At 46.9% G+C, this 14476-nt stretch overlaps 2 protein-coding genes across 2 annotated transcripts; both read left to right on the forward strand.

Annotated features, from left to right (window-relative positions):
• Positions 1-2252: 2252 nt before the first annotated feature.
• Positions 2253-8321, forward strand: LOC105694500 (keratin-associated protein 6-2). Its single transcript, XM_012415229.1, has 4 exons — positions 2253-2374; positions 3131-3263; positions 6467-6647; positions 6964-8321. The coding sequence occupies exons 1-4, from the start codon at positions 2357-2359 to the stop codon at positions 7415-7417; spliced, it is 786 nt and encodes a 261-aa protein (XP_012270652.1). The 5' UTR covers positions 2253-2356; the 3' UTR covers positions 7418-8321.
• Positions 8322-13387: 5066 nt separating this feature from the next.
• On the forward strand, positions 13388-13855 carry LOC111674191 (collagen alpha-2(IV) chain-like). The gene has a single exon (XM_023433601.1). It carries the CDS (start codon positions 13477-13479, stop codon positions 13801-13803), a length of 327 nt encoding a protein of 108 aa, XP_023289369.1. The 5' UTR covers positions 13388-13476; the 3' UTR covers positions 13804-13855.
• Positions 13856-14476: the final 621 nt, after the last annotated feature.

Genomic DNA, 14476 nt, shown 5'->3' on the forward strand with positions numbered 1-14476 from the left:
AAATTCTTTGAAATCGTTCTCTCAAATCCTGAGTTTGGAAATCGTACTCGAAATAAAATCGCCTCTTCGGCTCAAAACAAAAGCCAGCTTAAATAAAATAATTACTCCAAATTCCAAGAATCATTACAAATTATTTGTCGTACTTCTACTAGATAATGCATTTATGTTTGCAATGTTATTTTCATCGAATCCTTAAAATTGTATATCATTTTAATTTTACCGTTTCATTCCTTCTTCTGAAACACAGAATTCCTTCATCGGTCTGTATGTCGAATCGAAAATAATCGATTGTGACGGGAGGTGCATTCATAGGCGTAAAAACGACCCCTTCGGCTGTCATCCGGAAACCGAGGAGTCGATAAAAAGTGACACTTAGGAGTGCTGCTCAGTACTTGATAAAGTAATCCATCTTAGACAGCTGTGCACCAGGGTGGTACGAGCGAGGGCGTTGTCGCAGCCCCATGAATCACTTACCTTAATGTCCCACCCTTAAATTATACCGGAAGTGAGTGGTTGTCTCGAGTTTCGAATTCATGGCCGGGATTTTCCTGGAATTGGAGTCGAAGAAACATGTCACCTGCGGTCGAAAATAATTAAATAAATAAATAGTATTAATTTATGAAATATAATCATAATTCTGCCCTCAGGAATAAAATTGATGCTCTCCCGATATCAATCTTCACGTACCTGCCCATTCACCTGATAAGTCGAGAGCAACACCCCCATTGTTTTTAAAACTACTGTGAAATAAAAACACCTTGCAATTAACCGCAACTTATAATTACTTTCACCCCAATTTCTACGGTGAATCAATTTTCGGAAAATACAGGAAAAGAGAAATGAAAGTGAAATTAAACTTTCGAAAGAGAACGACTTAATTGAGGGATGTGGAAACTTAACGCTGATGTAACAAGGGATATGCTTTTGCAGTGGCTGTTTAATAATCGATTGGATTACATTGAATTTTCGGATGCATTGTTGATCGTTAATTAGGTCATTTACTACGGTCGTAAAGTATCGAGTAGAGACCCGATGTACCTTGTAATATAATTAAAGGACAGACTACCCAACAAAATTTCCCTCATTTCACGTATCCTCGTTGCGGCCGTAAAAACCAAAATGGCGCCCCGGAGACTTCCGCCAGGCATCGTCGCAGCAATAAAGACACGCAACCCTCTCGAAGGTAAATCATGAAAATTCATGGCATCGAAATTCGCCGAATTTTTTTCCCGCCGCTTGTAAGCTCCCACGCTGGAGGATATTTGAATGCAAATAGCGAGCTTGGTCACTCGGAAGCTTTGTCGCTTTTTTTCTTTGACCTTTACATAACCGCCCTGGGGCAGTTCCATCCAAATATGCCTTGGATTCAGCCCGCCATGTTGAAATTTCTCTCCAACTGTCAATACCTACAATTATCTTTCCTATTACAAACTTCATTGTACATTCGCACAATTGAAAACGAATTTAAAACCAGGATTTGTGTTCCGATTCGGAAGCGTCCTCGTCCCCTCGCGTCCGCCATCTTGGAATCCTCCATAAAGTCCCAAGAGGCGGTATGGAAACTGAAATTGACTTTGCTCTTCCCATCTGAAGAAGATCAATTGTCGACATTAATAATTTCACCTACCACTCCGAAATGTAATCGAAGAGTAGGTTCGCCTTTTTCATAATTGTATCCACGTGGAATTCAGCCCGCCATGTTGAAATTCCTCGCCAACCGTCAATACCTACAATTATCTTTCCTATTACAAACTTCATTGTACCATCGCAGAATTGAAAACGAATTTAAAACCAGGATTTGTGTTCCGATTCGGAAGCGTCCTCACCCCCTCGCGTCCGCCATTTTGGAATCCTCTATAAAGTCCCAAGAGGCGGTACGGAAACTGAAATTGACTTTGCTCTTCCCGTCCAATGAAGAGCAATTATGGACATTAATAATTTCACCTACCACTCCGAAATGTAATTGAAGAGTAGATATCGCCTTTTTCATAGCCGTGCCCAGGAGGAATTCAATTGCGCGTAATTGAGTACTCGAGACGTCGTGGCCTAAATTGAAGGCCATATTATCCGTCGTTGGTCGACCGGGGGAATACAGGAATATCGCAATTTCCCATGGACGCGTTTTCAGGCGGCCGCCATGCTTGGCTGCGGGCGTGCCGGGCAGAAAGCCTTCTTCTTGGCGGCGACCTTGTCATCCTCGACAGCACCGAAGGAGGCTAAACTCACGCGTTATGCCCCGTGGAGGTGGCAAATGCATATATAGGAGTTATCTGTCGGAGATTTACGCAGAACACCATCCTCCCGCCCAAGAAGTTGCGCCTTCGAAGTCGCCGTCTTGGAAACCGCCATTGACGACATGAAGGGGTACATCCTCGTAAGTACTGTTCTCGATCGATTTTTCCCCTCGTTTCGGGACGCAACTCGCGTTTGCCAAGCGTTCGCCTTTAAAGGGGATTCCAGTTAGGGTGGAACACGAGGAAAGTGTCCATTTTATGGATCGGGTGACCCGATAACCGATATTCAACAGGAGGGCAAGCGCTCTTCGGCTGCTCTTCGTATCCGTATTCTTCGAATTTTATTTCCCATCGTACTAACTCCGTACTTTAAAGAGATCGCTTGCTCGAGACGTTTGATGCTAGATATTTTCAAGTTGATATTGCAAATTTACGAATTATATATTGAATCAACTATCGGTGAAGAGTTTTTATTCTTGAAATTCCTTAAAGGGGACATGGGAGGGGTATACCTGAAGTTGATGGGATTTTAATTATCTGGATTTCTATTCAATTCGAGGAAAGTACCTGACAAAATTACAGGAAAATTCCGGGTAATAAGGAATTGCGTATCCTTCATGGTGTGGCAGAGTAAGTGCTTTCGGGAAGTCCCGAAGTGTGACTTCCGTTGCGTGCCGGAAGTTACCCAACGCCAAGAATGTCTTCTCCTGCGTTTGCGATATTCTTTTTCTTACCAATTGACCGTTCCAGTCGACATCGATGTAGTTCGGATAAGAACATAATTTATAAACGATATTGTTTAGCCTTGTTTAGTCTTTATATGCTATAAAAATGGCGCAATTAGTGTTCTATTATTTAAATTTCTAGATAGCTTCTGTTTTTTCCAATCCTTTCAGGTTTCGATTTTGGCTTGCCTAGTGGCATTATGCAGCAGTGCAGTGGAAATTCAAGAGCCGTCGAAATTAACATCTACCATAAATAAACCTAATGGAGACGTGAAGGACCTCGACGCAGAGGCCAGTGACCGGAGTAAGTAACAATGGCCATTCATGCGCCGCCATTTTCCTCCACTTTCTTTCCAGTGAAAAATGCACTCCGTTAGCACATCCTCTGAATATTTCGACATTTTTTTCCCGGAAAGTATTTGGAATTTCCACGATATTAAAATACTTACGAACTTCGTGCTTGAAAGTTAAGGGAATATCTGAAAATAAAGAACCGGAAGGACGTCTTTTAATCAGCCTTCTTCAGGAAGTAATCGATTAGAAGAAATAATGAAACGACGCCTTCGCAATCTGATGCACTGAATTCGGGGGGTAAAATTACGAATTGATGAAAGTAACGCTCGTATTAAAAATATCAATTAACTTTACATTGGAAATGTGAATCTATATCCACAATCAAGAACTCCGTCATTATACAATCAAGCACCCTTGTAATGAAATTAATTGAAGTATGGAAGTAATCGTCCAACGACATGTCATTGATTTAATGGATTTAATTCACTTTTATGTGAAAGTACGTATCGATAGAGTTATTATCTTCGTTCCTGCTGCGAGATGAAGAGATCGATTAAGTCGTCATCCATCATCGTTAGCAATCTGGCTTTTCAATCTCGATGCGCAATTCGATTTGGACCCATTCGAAGAAACAATCGTAGAACCGCAACATTTAGGTTAATTAACCTTCTCCTTGGCGCATTTACCTCGATGGTTAATTCAAGGTGTGGCTTTTTAGAGTGACTTCATGCGCGAAGTCTGTTTACGAATGTACGTGGAGAAGTTCACGCCCATAACGCATCGAAGGCTCTAATAATATCAACAAGTTCAATCCTTCAAGTTAATTAACTGATCTACACTCGTGTAACTAATAAAAAAGATAAAGGAGCGACCTTCGAGGACGCATTGCGTTTGCATAATAGGATGAATGTCATCGTACAATAAAAACGGTTCAGTTCCCAGAGCGTGGGAATAGCAGTGACACACTTAGTGAATGCACATCGTGTAAACCGGATAACAATCGCTAATTTTTCATAATAGTTGCAATCCTGCCTTTAATTCCTGGCTTGGTGCCCGCTAACGACGATGCATAATTATGCGGTACGTTTATACTGCGTACAAACTAATTAAATGTATTACTTTGAAGGGCAACTTTTCATCAGGATGGATCGAGTTTAACTCTCTAAGCGTATATTTCAAGATTATCAAATAATTTTATTTAATCAGTACTAGGTGATTATTGTTTATTAATGTGTATTTAACTACATGCCGAGGGCGGCAATATCCCTAATTTGAAAATCGTAAAAAAGTGAACTTTAGTCTGGTTAATGAACGTACGCCGCGTAAACTGAATAACAATCGGTAATATAATTATTATTCCAATATTGCATTATAATTTCAATATTGACTTTAGTTCCTAGATAGGTGAGTGGTAACAACCATGCATAATTATGCAGTACATTTATACTGCGTACAAATTAATTAAATATCTTACTTTAACCGGCAGTTTTTCGCGTAGGTGGTTTGAGTTTAACTCTTCAAACAATATACTTAAAAATTATAGAATTATTTTTATTAATAGATTATTTTGAAGTAACACTTGCAGAGGGATGCAACGGAGTATGCAAATATTCATAATTTGAAAATCGTAAAAAAAAGAACGTTAGTCCGGTAAGTCCAGATTGCATCTAAAGAAGTTATAGGTATTCCTTTGAAAGAAAAATTTCATAAAAATAAGTTCGCCTCATTATCCATACATTTTCTCTTAACATGTGTAAACTAAATAAGTGAAATCATGACATTATTTTTATTAAAATAATATAGTATGTGTATTTGCTAGTAACGCTTTTTTAACTATTTTCCGAGTTAAGCAATGGAGTTAGCAAATATTTCCAGTTGGGTTGCGCGAGTTATGTGGATACCTTGTATCTCCGTTGAAACCTGCTATATGATTTATAAAACAAGCAGACCTGCTTGACGTCATTTCCTCTTCCTGAGAAAATTGTCTCGCTTCGGGGCAAATGGGTATAGTGAGCAACCGATACGCCATGAACCATATCCTGTCAAGGTTTGACAGATTATCGCGCAATCTATTCAACCAATCTGTCCATGAACAAGATAATATGTAACATAGACTACAATAATCGGTAGAGATGGAAAAGAAACTTTCGCGCCTGACATCCGAAACTCTGGTACAGGAAACAATCATAAAAGGAATATCATGAACTGAAATTTCTCGTTTTTCCATATAAAAGCTGAAGTGCATAAAATATCGGAAATCCATTTCCCTCGTTTATTCCGGAAAATTGTATGCAACCAAGGATCTCGTTGCCCGAATGACGATTAAACATAATAAATAGCAATTTACATACGTTACAGTTTTTAATAAATGTATGATCCACCTTCCAGGATTAAATAAACTTCAGTATCGATGCCTATTAACCAACATGCATCAACGATTTATTTTGTGTACATTTATCCGGTGTTTTTCATCGAAAAATATTTTCCTCACTCCATGTATTCCCTACAAAGAGGATTACGTGGAAATTATTTCACCGAGTGTTGGCAACATATTTTATTTGAAATGCGCGTATGCACCTTTTTGTGTTGGAAACGTTCGTCGTGAAACGTGTAATAAATTTAATTATTTTGGGTACATTTATCCGGTATTTTTGACCGAAAAATATTTACCTTACTCCATGTATTCCCTACAAAGAGGATTAAGTGGAAATTAGTTCACCGGGTGTGGCGACATATTTTATTCGAAATGCGCGTATACACCTTTTTGTGTTGGAAACGTTCGTCGTGAAACGTGTAATAAATTTATTTATTTTGGGTACATTTATCCGGTGTTTTTGACCGAAAAATATTTACCTTACTCCATGTATTCCCTACAAAGAGAATTAGGGTGTGGCGACATATTTTATTCGAAATGCGCGTATACACCTTTTTGTGTTGGAAACGTTCGTCGTGAAACGTGTAATAAATTTATTTATTTTGGGTACATTTATCCGGTGTTTTTGACCGAAAAATATTTACCTTACTCCATGTATTCCCTACAAAGAGAATTACGTGGAAATTATTTCACCGAGTGTTGGCGACATATTTTATTTGAAATGCGCGTATACACCTTTTTGCGTTAGAAACGTTTGTCGTGAAACGTGTAATAACTCGGTTCATACCAATCTCGGCGTGGAAATTTATAGGTTTTCCTGTAAGCTTCCCTTGTTCCAGCATTCCTAGTCAACAGGGACTATGGTGCCTACGGAGGAAGTTATGGGAGTGGCGGCGGCCTATACGGGAGTTACCCAGGAATAGGAACTTCCCTTTATGGACAGAGTGCCACATATCGTGGCTTGGGTCTTAATAATGGGTACAGAGGGTACGGAGGAATTCTCGGAGGTGGTCATACCGGGTAAGATGCACTTCGTGATTAAATTGTAAACTTGCAAATGAAGGAGTTCTGGAAGGCATCATTTTCTGTGGGAATACGGAATACACCGTGACTGTTTAAAATTTAACATTTAAGGGAAATTAAACGCGCTAATTAAGGTGTACTGGCAGAGAATAATTTTCGTTAAATTATAGTGTAACTACTTTAAGCCAAATATAGGTAAGATGAAGGAATGAAGGAAAATCCATTCATTCCGTGGCGAAAAATATATTTTGTGGAAAATCTGGTAGACGTGTTATGGCGTTTAATTGTATAAAATTATTGAAATTCTTTTCAGGTATGGCTATTACGGTGCTACTGGGCTAGGACCTAGTTATGGATATGGATATGGAACGGGATATGGAACCGGATATGGAACGGGATATGGAACCGGATATGGAACGGGATATGGAACAGGATATGGAACGGGATATGGAACCGGATATGGAACCGGATATGGAACCGGATATGGAGGTTATGCAGGATTAGGATATGGAGGATACGGTTCCGACTACGGAAGCTATGGTTCTGGATACAATGGATATGGTTATAATTATAATGGATATGGTAATGGCTACGATAGTGGATACTTGGGATACGGTCGAGGTGGTTATGGTGGTTATGGTGCTTATGGAAAGGGATATGGAGGTTACAAGGGTGGTTACGATCCATACGATACCCGTGGAACTGTTTATAGTAGTTACGCTGGTATTGCTGGTGGTTATCCAACAGGCTACAGAGGCTACTCGTAACGAGATAACTCAACGTCTCGTTTATTATAATTTTTTTTAACTTTTGTATACGTTTTAATGTTTAAAACCCAAAAAGGTTCGAGAGAGAAATTACTAAGTATCTTTAATAATTCTTATCGCCTGTAAATTAGTCCCATTATAGTTGACAAAAATTAATTACGCACATGTTCGTACACATTTTTTCGGTTTCTATTTTAAATCATGAAATAATTACTTACTTACCTTCCATTGTACATCTATGTATCGAATTTCATCGGAACCAAGTCGTAGGTACTTTCATGTCATCATCAAAGTTACACTTATAACATTAAGTTGTCGTAATGTTTTTAATGTGTTGAACCATTTGAGAGTCTAACATGTAGTCCTCTACCAATTTCATTGAATAGGATGAAAAAGGTGAGAAATGAAATATGATAAGTCGAAGTAAATAAAAATAATAATTAGTACGAAGTCAGTGAAGGGGGAATAAATAGCTTCTTGATATATGAAATTGTATAATTTATTTGTCAATACGTCTAGTTGCATTCACTATTGCGAAGCATATATTACATGGCTTAATTCGAATTAATTCTAGATAATCTCGTAGTATAGCACCGATTAACATTTTCGTCAAGTCTGGCGCTCGATAATGGCATCGAGGGATTGGAACGCTCGAAAAAAAAAAAAATTATGAAACTTCCCTTCCCTTTCTGCACCTAAATCGTCACGAAGGGGGAAGATGAACAAGCCGAAGGAGACCTACCCTAAAATGTCTTCTTAAAATGGATGATTAGGTTAAGGGACCTAAGAGTGACCGCGATATCTAAATTAAGTACTGAGTCTGTATGGAACCTAATATGAGGTACTGTACAATTGCAGACAGTATGGAACATGATCTTCGAGTAATAAAACGCAAGGACCACCAGACCTACAACTAAATCCCAGGCTAAGAAATGCAGAGGGCCTGTTCAATGGTTATTCTTAACCACAAGACACGTTATCAACGCGTAAATACTCAATTTGATCCTAATCACCGATCATGATTCCCGAATTTCCAGACATGACCATTGAACAGGCCCTCACTTATACCTACGTTAAATCGCGAACGAAGTTCCCCTCGTACAAAGCTATCGCAGTCAGTTAGAACAAAGTGCCTCGCAAAGTTTCAAAGTCTGATTCTGGAAACACCGGCGAAAATATCTGCACCACAGATTTTCCATTTTTAGAATTTCCATCGCTCAAGCGTTTTAATTCTCGGCTCGAAGTGACACCCACAAATCTTTCCATTAAACCGACGCACAATTTCTAGCGGTTCATCCTGAACGATTTGAACGAAAACAACCGCACCAAATAATGCATCCTAATACTTCTAATTGTACCTAGGGAAATTCCTGATTCCCTAGCGAGAATCAATTGCAGATCTCGATCTATGGAGATCTGCGCGAAGGCGAGATAAGTATCCAAATGCAGTTCTTCGGTGAAAGTGCAGTCAGCTCTGTTGGGGTACCAATCCTGCCGACATCGGTTTAATGATCACCAGGACAGGACCCCAAGAGGAGACAAGAGTTTCCTTGTAGACTGGGGGATCAGGGGATGCGATAACCCTAAAAAGAGTCAAAGCACCCGCGAGTGGCACCTCTAGTGGCCATCCATCAGCTGACCAGCAGCTGGTGCACGGGCAGTTGGGGTTCGCCGATTCGCCGATTGGTTCCCTCCAAAGGTAGATACTTCTCCCCGAGTGGGGTGGAATGCAAAGACAATAAGTTAGCATTACGCTCCTCGTTCGACTTTCCTCCGGCTGACTTTGCGCCTCTGTACTCGGGCCTTGACTGGAACATTCAAAAATCCAAGGTTGGCCCGACTCAGAGCGGCCCTTAGTTGTTCTAGGTTCCCAAGCTGACCAAGATCGAAGGGTTCCTTCGTAAGCTCGCCGTGTTGCGAGCCGCACGCGTTGCACGGGTATGGAATGGGCGTAGCGGATGGGAACATGAGAGCCGCCTTGTCGGTGTCCGACTTTTCGCCAGGGCAGTAGGGCACGAAAATCACCGGGATGAATCCAAGCTGACCGGTTAGGGAAGTGGGGGTCGTGGTGGTGGCAACGGTCTCGGCGCTGGTTGCGTTTTGGGACTCGACTACATAGCAAGGACAAGCTTCGGCATCAGGACCGAACGGTAGCGAGATAGGCTTGATGTTGATGGGGCCAGGTGGCTGGACACCTATCGCGCGGAAGCCCAAATCGGACTTTGGAGGTGAAGGATTTACCTGTTCGCCCAGGGAAACGAGCTCTCCACCGCCCTCCGACCTGCTGGAGGAGTCGACCTTAGTCTGGGATCTTTCGGTATACCGTTGCTGGTGGAACCCGCGTTCTTGGTCGAAGCTGGATGTCCTCTGATACTGTCCGCGTCGTTGATGGTCCTCGTGCTTCTGGACTTGTTCTAATCCTCCCGACCGTTCATTCTCTCTCTGGAATTCATTGTTCCTTGATGATTGGGCCAGGTCGGACTGTTCGAACTTGTGCTGCTTTCGCAGGTCAAAACCGTCTTTCGTGTCCTTTTGGCTAGTACGTTGGTTGTCCCGTTGCCGTTGGCCGTCGTTAGAAAAGGTTCGACCGTGCTTCGTCAAACGATCCTGAGACAGGTGCGAGACTTTCTGCAGGTCGTAGTTGTCGTAGTTCCGCTCGTAGTCGGTAGTTCGTTCGCGTTGGTCCTGCTGCGGAGATTCGAACCGTGATCGATCCACTTTCGTCAGTCCGTCGTAGTTGACAAGTCGTTCGGAGTATTTCGTTACTTCAGTGCGGGTTTGCGCTCCGCTAGGGTTCTCTATGTCCTGTCTGTGTTTGTCTTCGGCTCTACTCAGTTTGGTCACTGGGAATTGGAAGTTATCGTTAAAGTTTGATATATCATTACTTGTGAATCCGAATTGCGACAAGGGGCTGGCAGTTTTCGTCGTCAAGGGTGCACTGGATTTAACGACCGACGGCCGGGATGTTGGTTTTACCCCCGGGACGTAGTCGGGATCTCCAGGCCAGGGACCATCGGGACCCGGAGGTCCAGTCGGCCAAGGTCCGTCCGGCCCATCAGGGCCAACACCCCCGACACCGCCGACACCACCGACGCCTCCGACGCCACCAATTGGACCGGTTGGACCAGTTGGCCCGGTCCCACCAATGGGACCTTCAGGTGCGCCAGGGTAGCCAGGATAACCAGGGTAGCCAGGATCAGTTGGTTCTGCGCTCCCAGGATGTCCTGGATAACCAGGGTAACCTAAAATTGGATACGAGAATGGATTACAAACCGATCGACTATATGATGCAGACCTGTAATGTTATACTTGTATAAGGTTCCATTGTTAATAAAAAACGTAGAAAAGTAGTATGGATGCGACATTTGTTGTTATGTTGATGATCACGGAGTTTTTATAAGTGGTGGACAAACTTGCCTGGGAATCCGGGAATTCCTGGAGATCCAGGTTTGCCAGGCTTTCCGGGGTGACCGTGATGCCCAGGTTTACCAGGCCGTCCTGGTTTTCCAGGGTGCCCGGGATGACCGGGGTGACCGGGGTGTCCGGGATGTCCGGGATGTCCGGGATGTCCGGGGTGTCCAGGGTGTCCTGGGTGTCCCGGAATAGGTGGCGTTCCAGGTGTTCCAGGCGTTCCGGGATAACCAGGATATCCCGGTATAGGCGGTGATCCGGGTGTACCAGGGGTGCCAGGAGTTCCAGGGTGGCCAGGGTATCCCGGTATAGGCGGTGTTCCGGGTGTACCAGGGGTACCAGGAGTTCCAGGGTGTCCAGGATATCCCGGTATTGGCGGCGTTCCGGGCGTGCCTGGGGTTCCAGGAGTTCCAGGGTGGCCAGGATATCCCGGAATTGGTGGTCGTCCAGGTGTTCCCGGTGTTCCTGGAGTACCAGGGAAGCCTGGGTGTCCTGGTATAGGTGGCGTTCCAGGTGTTCCAGGCGTTCCGGGATGACCAGGATATCCCGGTATAGGCGGTGATCCGGGTGTACCAGGGGTACCAGGAGTTCCAGGGTGGCCAGGGTATCCCGGTATTGGTGGCGTTCCGGGCGTGCCTGGGGTTCCAGGTGTTCCAGGGTGGCCAGGATATCCCGGTTTTGGTGGCGTTCCAGGCGTTCCGGGATGGCCGGGGTATCCCGGTATAGGTGGCGTTCCAGGTATGCCAGGGGTTCCTGGAGTGCCAGGATAACCTGGGTGTCCCGGAATTGGTGGTGTTCCTGGTGTTCCTGGAGTGCCAGGATAGCCTGGGTGTCCCGGTACAGGCGGCGTTCCAGGTGTGCCAGGGGTTCCAGGAGTTCCAGGGTGGCCAGGATATCCCGGGATTGGTGGCGTTCCAGGCGTGCCTGGAGTGCCAGGATAGCCCGGATGTCCTGGGATGGGCGGAGTTCCGGGCGTACCCGGGGTTCCAGGTGTTCCTGGATGGCCAGGGTATCCCGGTTGTCCTGGTGTGGGTGGGGTGCCAGGAGTGCCAGGTGTTCCAGGATGCCCATGATGCGGCGGTTTTTCAGGCTTTCCAGGATGCCCATGATGCGGTGGTTTTTCGGGCTTTCCAGGGTGTCCGTGATGCGGCGGCTTCTCAGGTTTCTCTGGACGTCCGGGATGTCCATGACTCGGTGGTTTTCCAGGCTTGCCTGGATGACCATGGTGCGGCGGCTTTCCAGGCTTTCCCGGGTGGCCTGGCAGAGTGGGATGTCCAGGATGTCCAGGCAGGGTGGGAAGTCCAGGATGACCAGGATGACCTGGGTGTCCCGGATGACTTGGATGGCCAGGAAGTCCAGGGAAACCGGGATGTCCAGGGAGACCCGGATGTCCAGGGAAACCGGGATGGCCAGGATATCCAGGAATTGGTGGTCGTCCAGGTATTCCCGGTGTTCCCGGTGTACCTGGCTGCCCGGGAATAGGTGGTGTACCAGGGGTGCCAGGAGTTCCTGGTATTCCAGGCTGACCGGGATGACCCGGTGTTGGCGGTGTTCCGGGTGTACCAGGGTGACCAGGGAATCCCGGATGTCCAGGTGTTGGAGGAGTCCCAGGGGTTCCCGGCGTTCCTGGTGTTCCGGGGTGCCCTGGGTACCCAGGAATAGGAGGTGTTCCAGGACTGCCTGGCGTGCCCGGCGTGCCAGGATAGCCAGGGTGCCCAGGTATTGGTGGCGTACCTGGTTGACCGGGGATCCCTGGGGTTCCTGGATGACCTGGAGTTGGCGGAGTTCCAGGAGTGCCCGGTGTTCCCGGTGTACCTGGCTGCCCAGGATGACCCGGTATCGGAGGTTTTCCTGGAGTACCCGGAGTCCCAGGGGTTCCTGGATAACCAGGGTGTCCAGGAATCGGTGGGGTCCCGGGAGTTCCTGGCGTTCCCGGATGACCAGGATAACCTGGTATTGGCGGCGTTCCAGGTGTGCCAGGAGTTCCTGGAGTTCCAGGGTGACCAGGATATCCCGGTATGGGTGGCGTTCCGGGCGTGCCTGGTGTTCCAGGTGTTCCAGGGTGGCCAGGGTATCCCGGTATAGGCGGTGTTCCGGGTGTACCAGGGGTGCCAGGAGTTCCAGGAGTTCCAGGGTGACCAGGATATCCCGGAATTGGGGGTCGTCCAGGTATTGCCGGTGTTCCTGGAGTACCAGGGAAGCCTGGGTGTCCCGGTATAGGTGGCGTTCCAGGTGTACCAGGCGTTCCGGGATGACCAGGATATCCCGGTATAGGCGGTGTTCCGGGTGTACCAGGGGTGCCAGGAGTTCCAGGGTGGCCAGGATGTCCCGGGATTGGTGGCGTTCCGGGCGTGCCTGGGGTTCCAGGAGTTCCAGGGTAGCCAGGATATCCCGGAATTGGTGGTCGTCCAGGTGTTCCCGGTGTTCCTGGAGTACCAGGGAAGCCTGGATGTCCCGGTATAGGTGGCGTTCCAGGTGTTCCAGGTGTTCCGGGATGACCAGGATATCCCGGTATAGGCGGCGTTCCAGGTGTGCCAGGGGTTCCAGGAGTTCCAGGATGGCCAGGAAATCCTGGAATTGGTGGTCGTCCAGGTGTTCCTGGTATTCCTGGGTGACCTGGATGCCCAGGAATTGACGGTATTCCAGGAATGCCTGGCGTGCCCGGTGTACCCGGGGAGCCAGGATATCCAGGAGTCGGAGGCGTTCCAGGCGTGCCTGGGGTTCCAGGTGTTCCAGGATGGCCAGGATATCCCGGAATTGGTGGTCGTCCAGGTGTTCCCGGTGTTCCTGGAGTACCAGGGAAGCCTGGGTGTCCCGGTATAGGTGGCGTTCCGGGTGTTCCAGGTGTTCCGGGATGTCCAGGATATCCCGGTATTGGTGGCGTTCCGGGCGTGCCTGGGGTTCCAGGTGTTCCAGGGTGGCCAGGATATCCCGGAATTGGTGGACGTCCAGGTGTTCCTGGTGTTCCTGGGTGACCTGGATGACCAGGAATTGAAGGTATTCCAGGAATGCCTGGCGTTCCAGGAGTACCCGGATGACCAGGGTGTCCAGGTATCGGCGGCGTTCCTGGGATACCGGGAATTCCCGGTTGACCAGGATGTCCTGGAGTTGGAGGATGGCCAGGCGTGCCTGGTGTTCCTGGCGTTCCAGGATGACCAGGATGCCCCGGAATTGGAGGCTTGCCTGGTGTGCCTGGCGTTCCAGGATGTCCAGGATGTCCAGGTATCGACGGCGTTCCTGGGATTCCCGGAGTTCCTGGAGTTCCAGGATGCCCGGGGTGGCCTGGTATAGGAGGTGTACCTGGTGTGCCTGGTATTCCAGTATGTCCAGGATGTCCAGGAATAGGAGGTGATCCAGGTGTTCCTGGTGTTCCGGGATGACCTGGATGCCCTGGTATTGGAGGACGCCCTGGTGTGCCTGGCGTCCCCGGTGTTCCAGGGTGACCAGGATGTCCAGGATGTCCCGGAATTGGAGGAGTTCCAGGTGTGCCTGGTGTTCCAGGAATTCCCGGGAAACCGGGATGTCCTGGTATTGGTGGCGTTCCTGGAGTGCCAGGAATTCCTGGTGTTCCAGGATAACCGGGATGCCCAGGTATCGGTGGCGTCCCCGGGGTGCCTGGTGTGCCTGGATGCCCGGGGTGGCCTGGTA

The sequence above is a fragment of the Orussus abietinus genome, unplaced genomic scaffold, assembly GCF_000612105.2.
Source record: "Orussus abietinus isolate OABI.00-Male unplaced genomic scaffold, Oabi_2.0 scaffold109, whole genome shotgun sequence".
NCBI lineage: Eukaryota > Metazoa > Arthropoda > Insecta > Hymenoptera > Orussidae > Orussus > Orussus abietinus.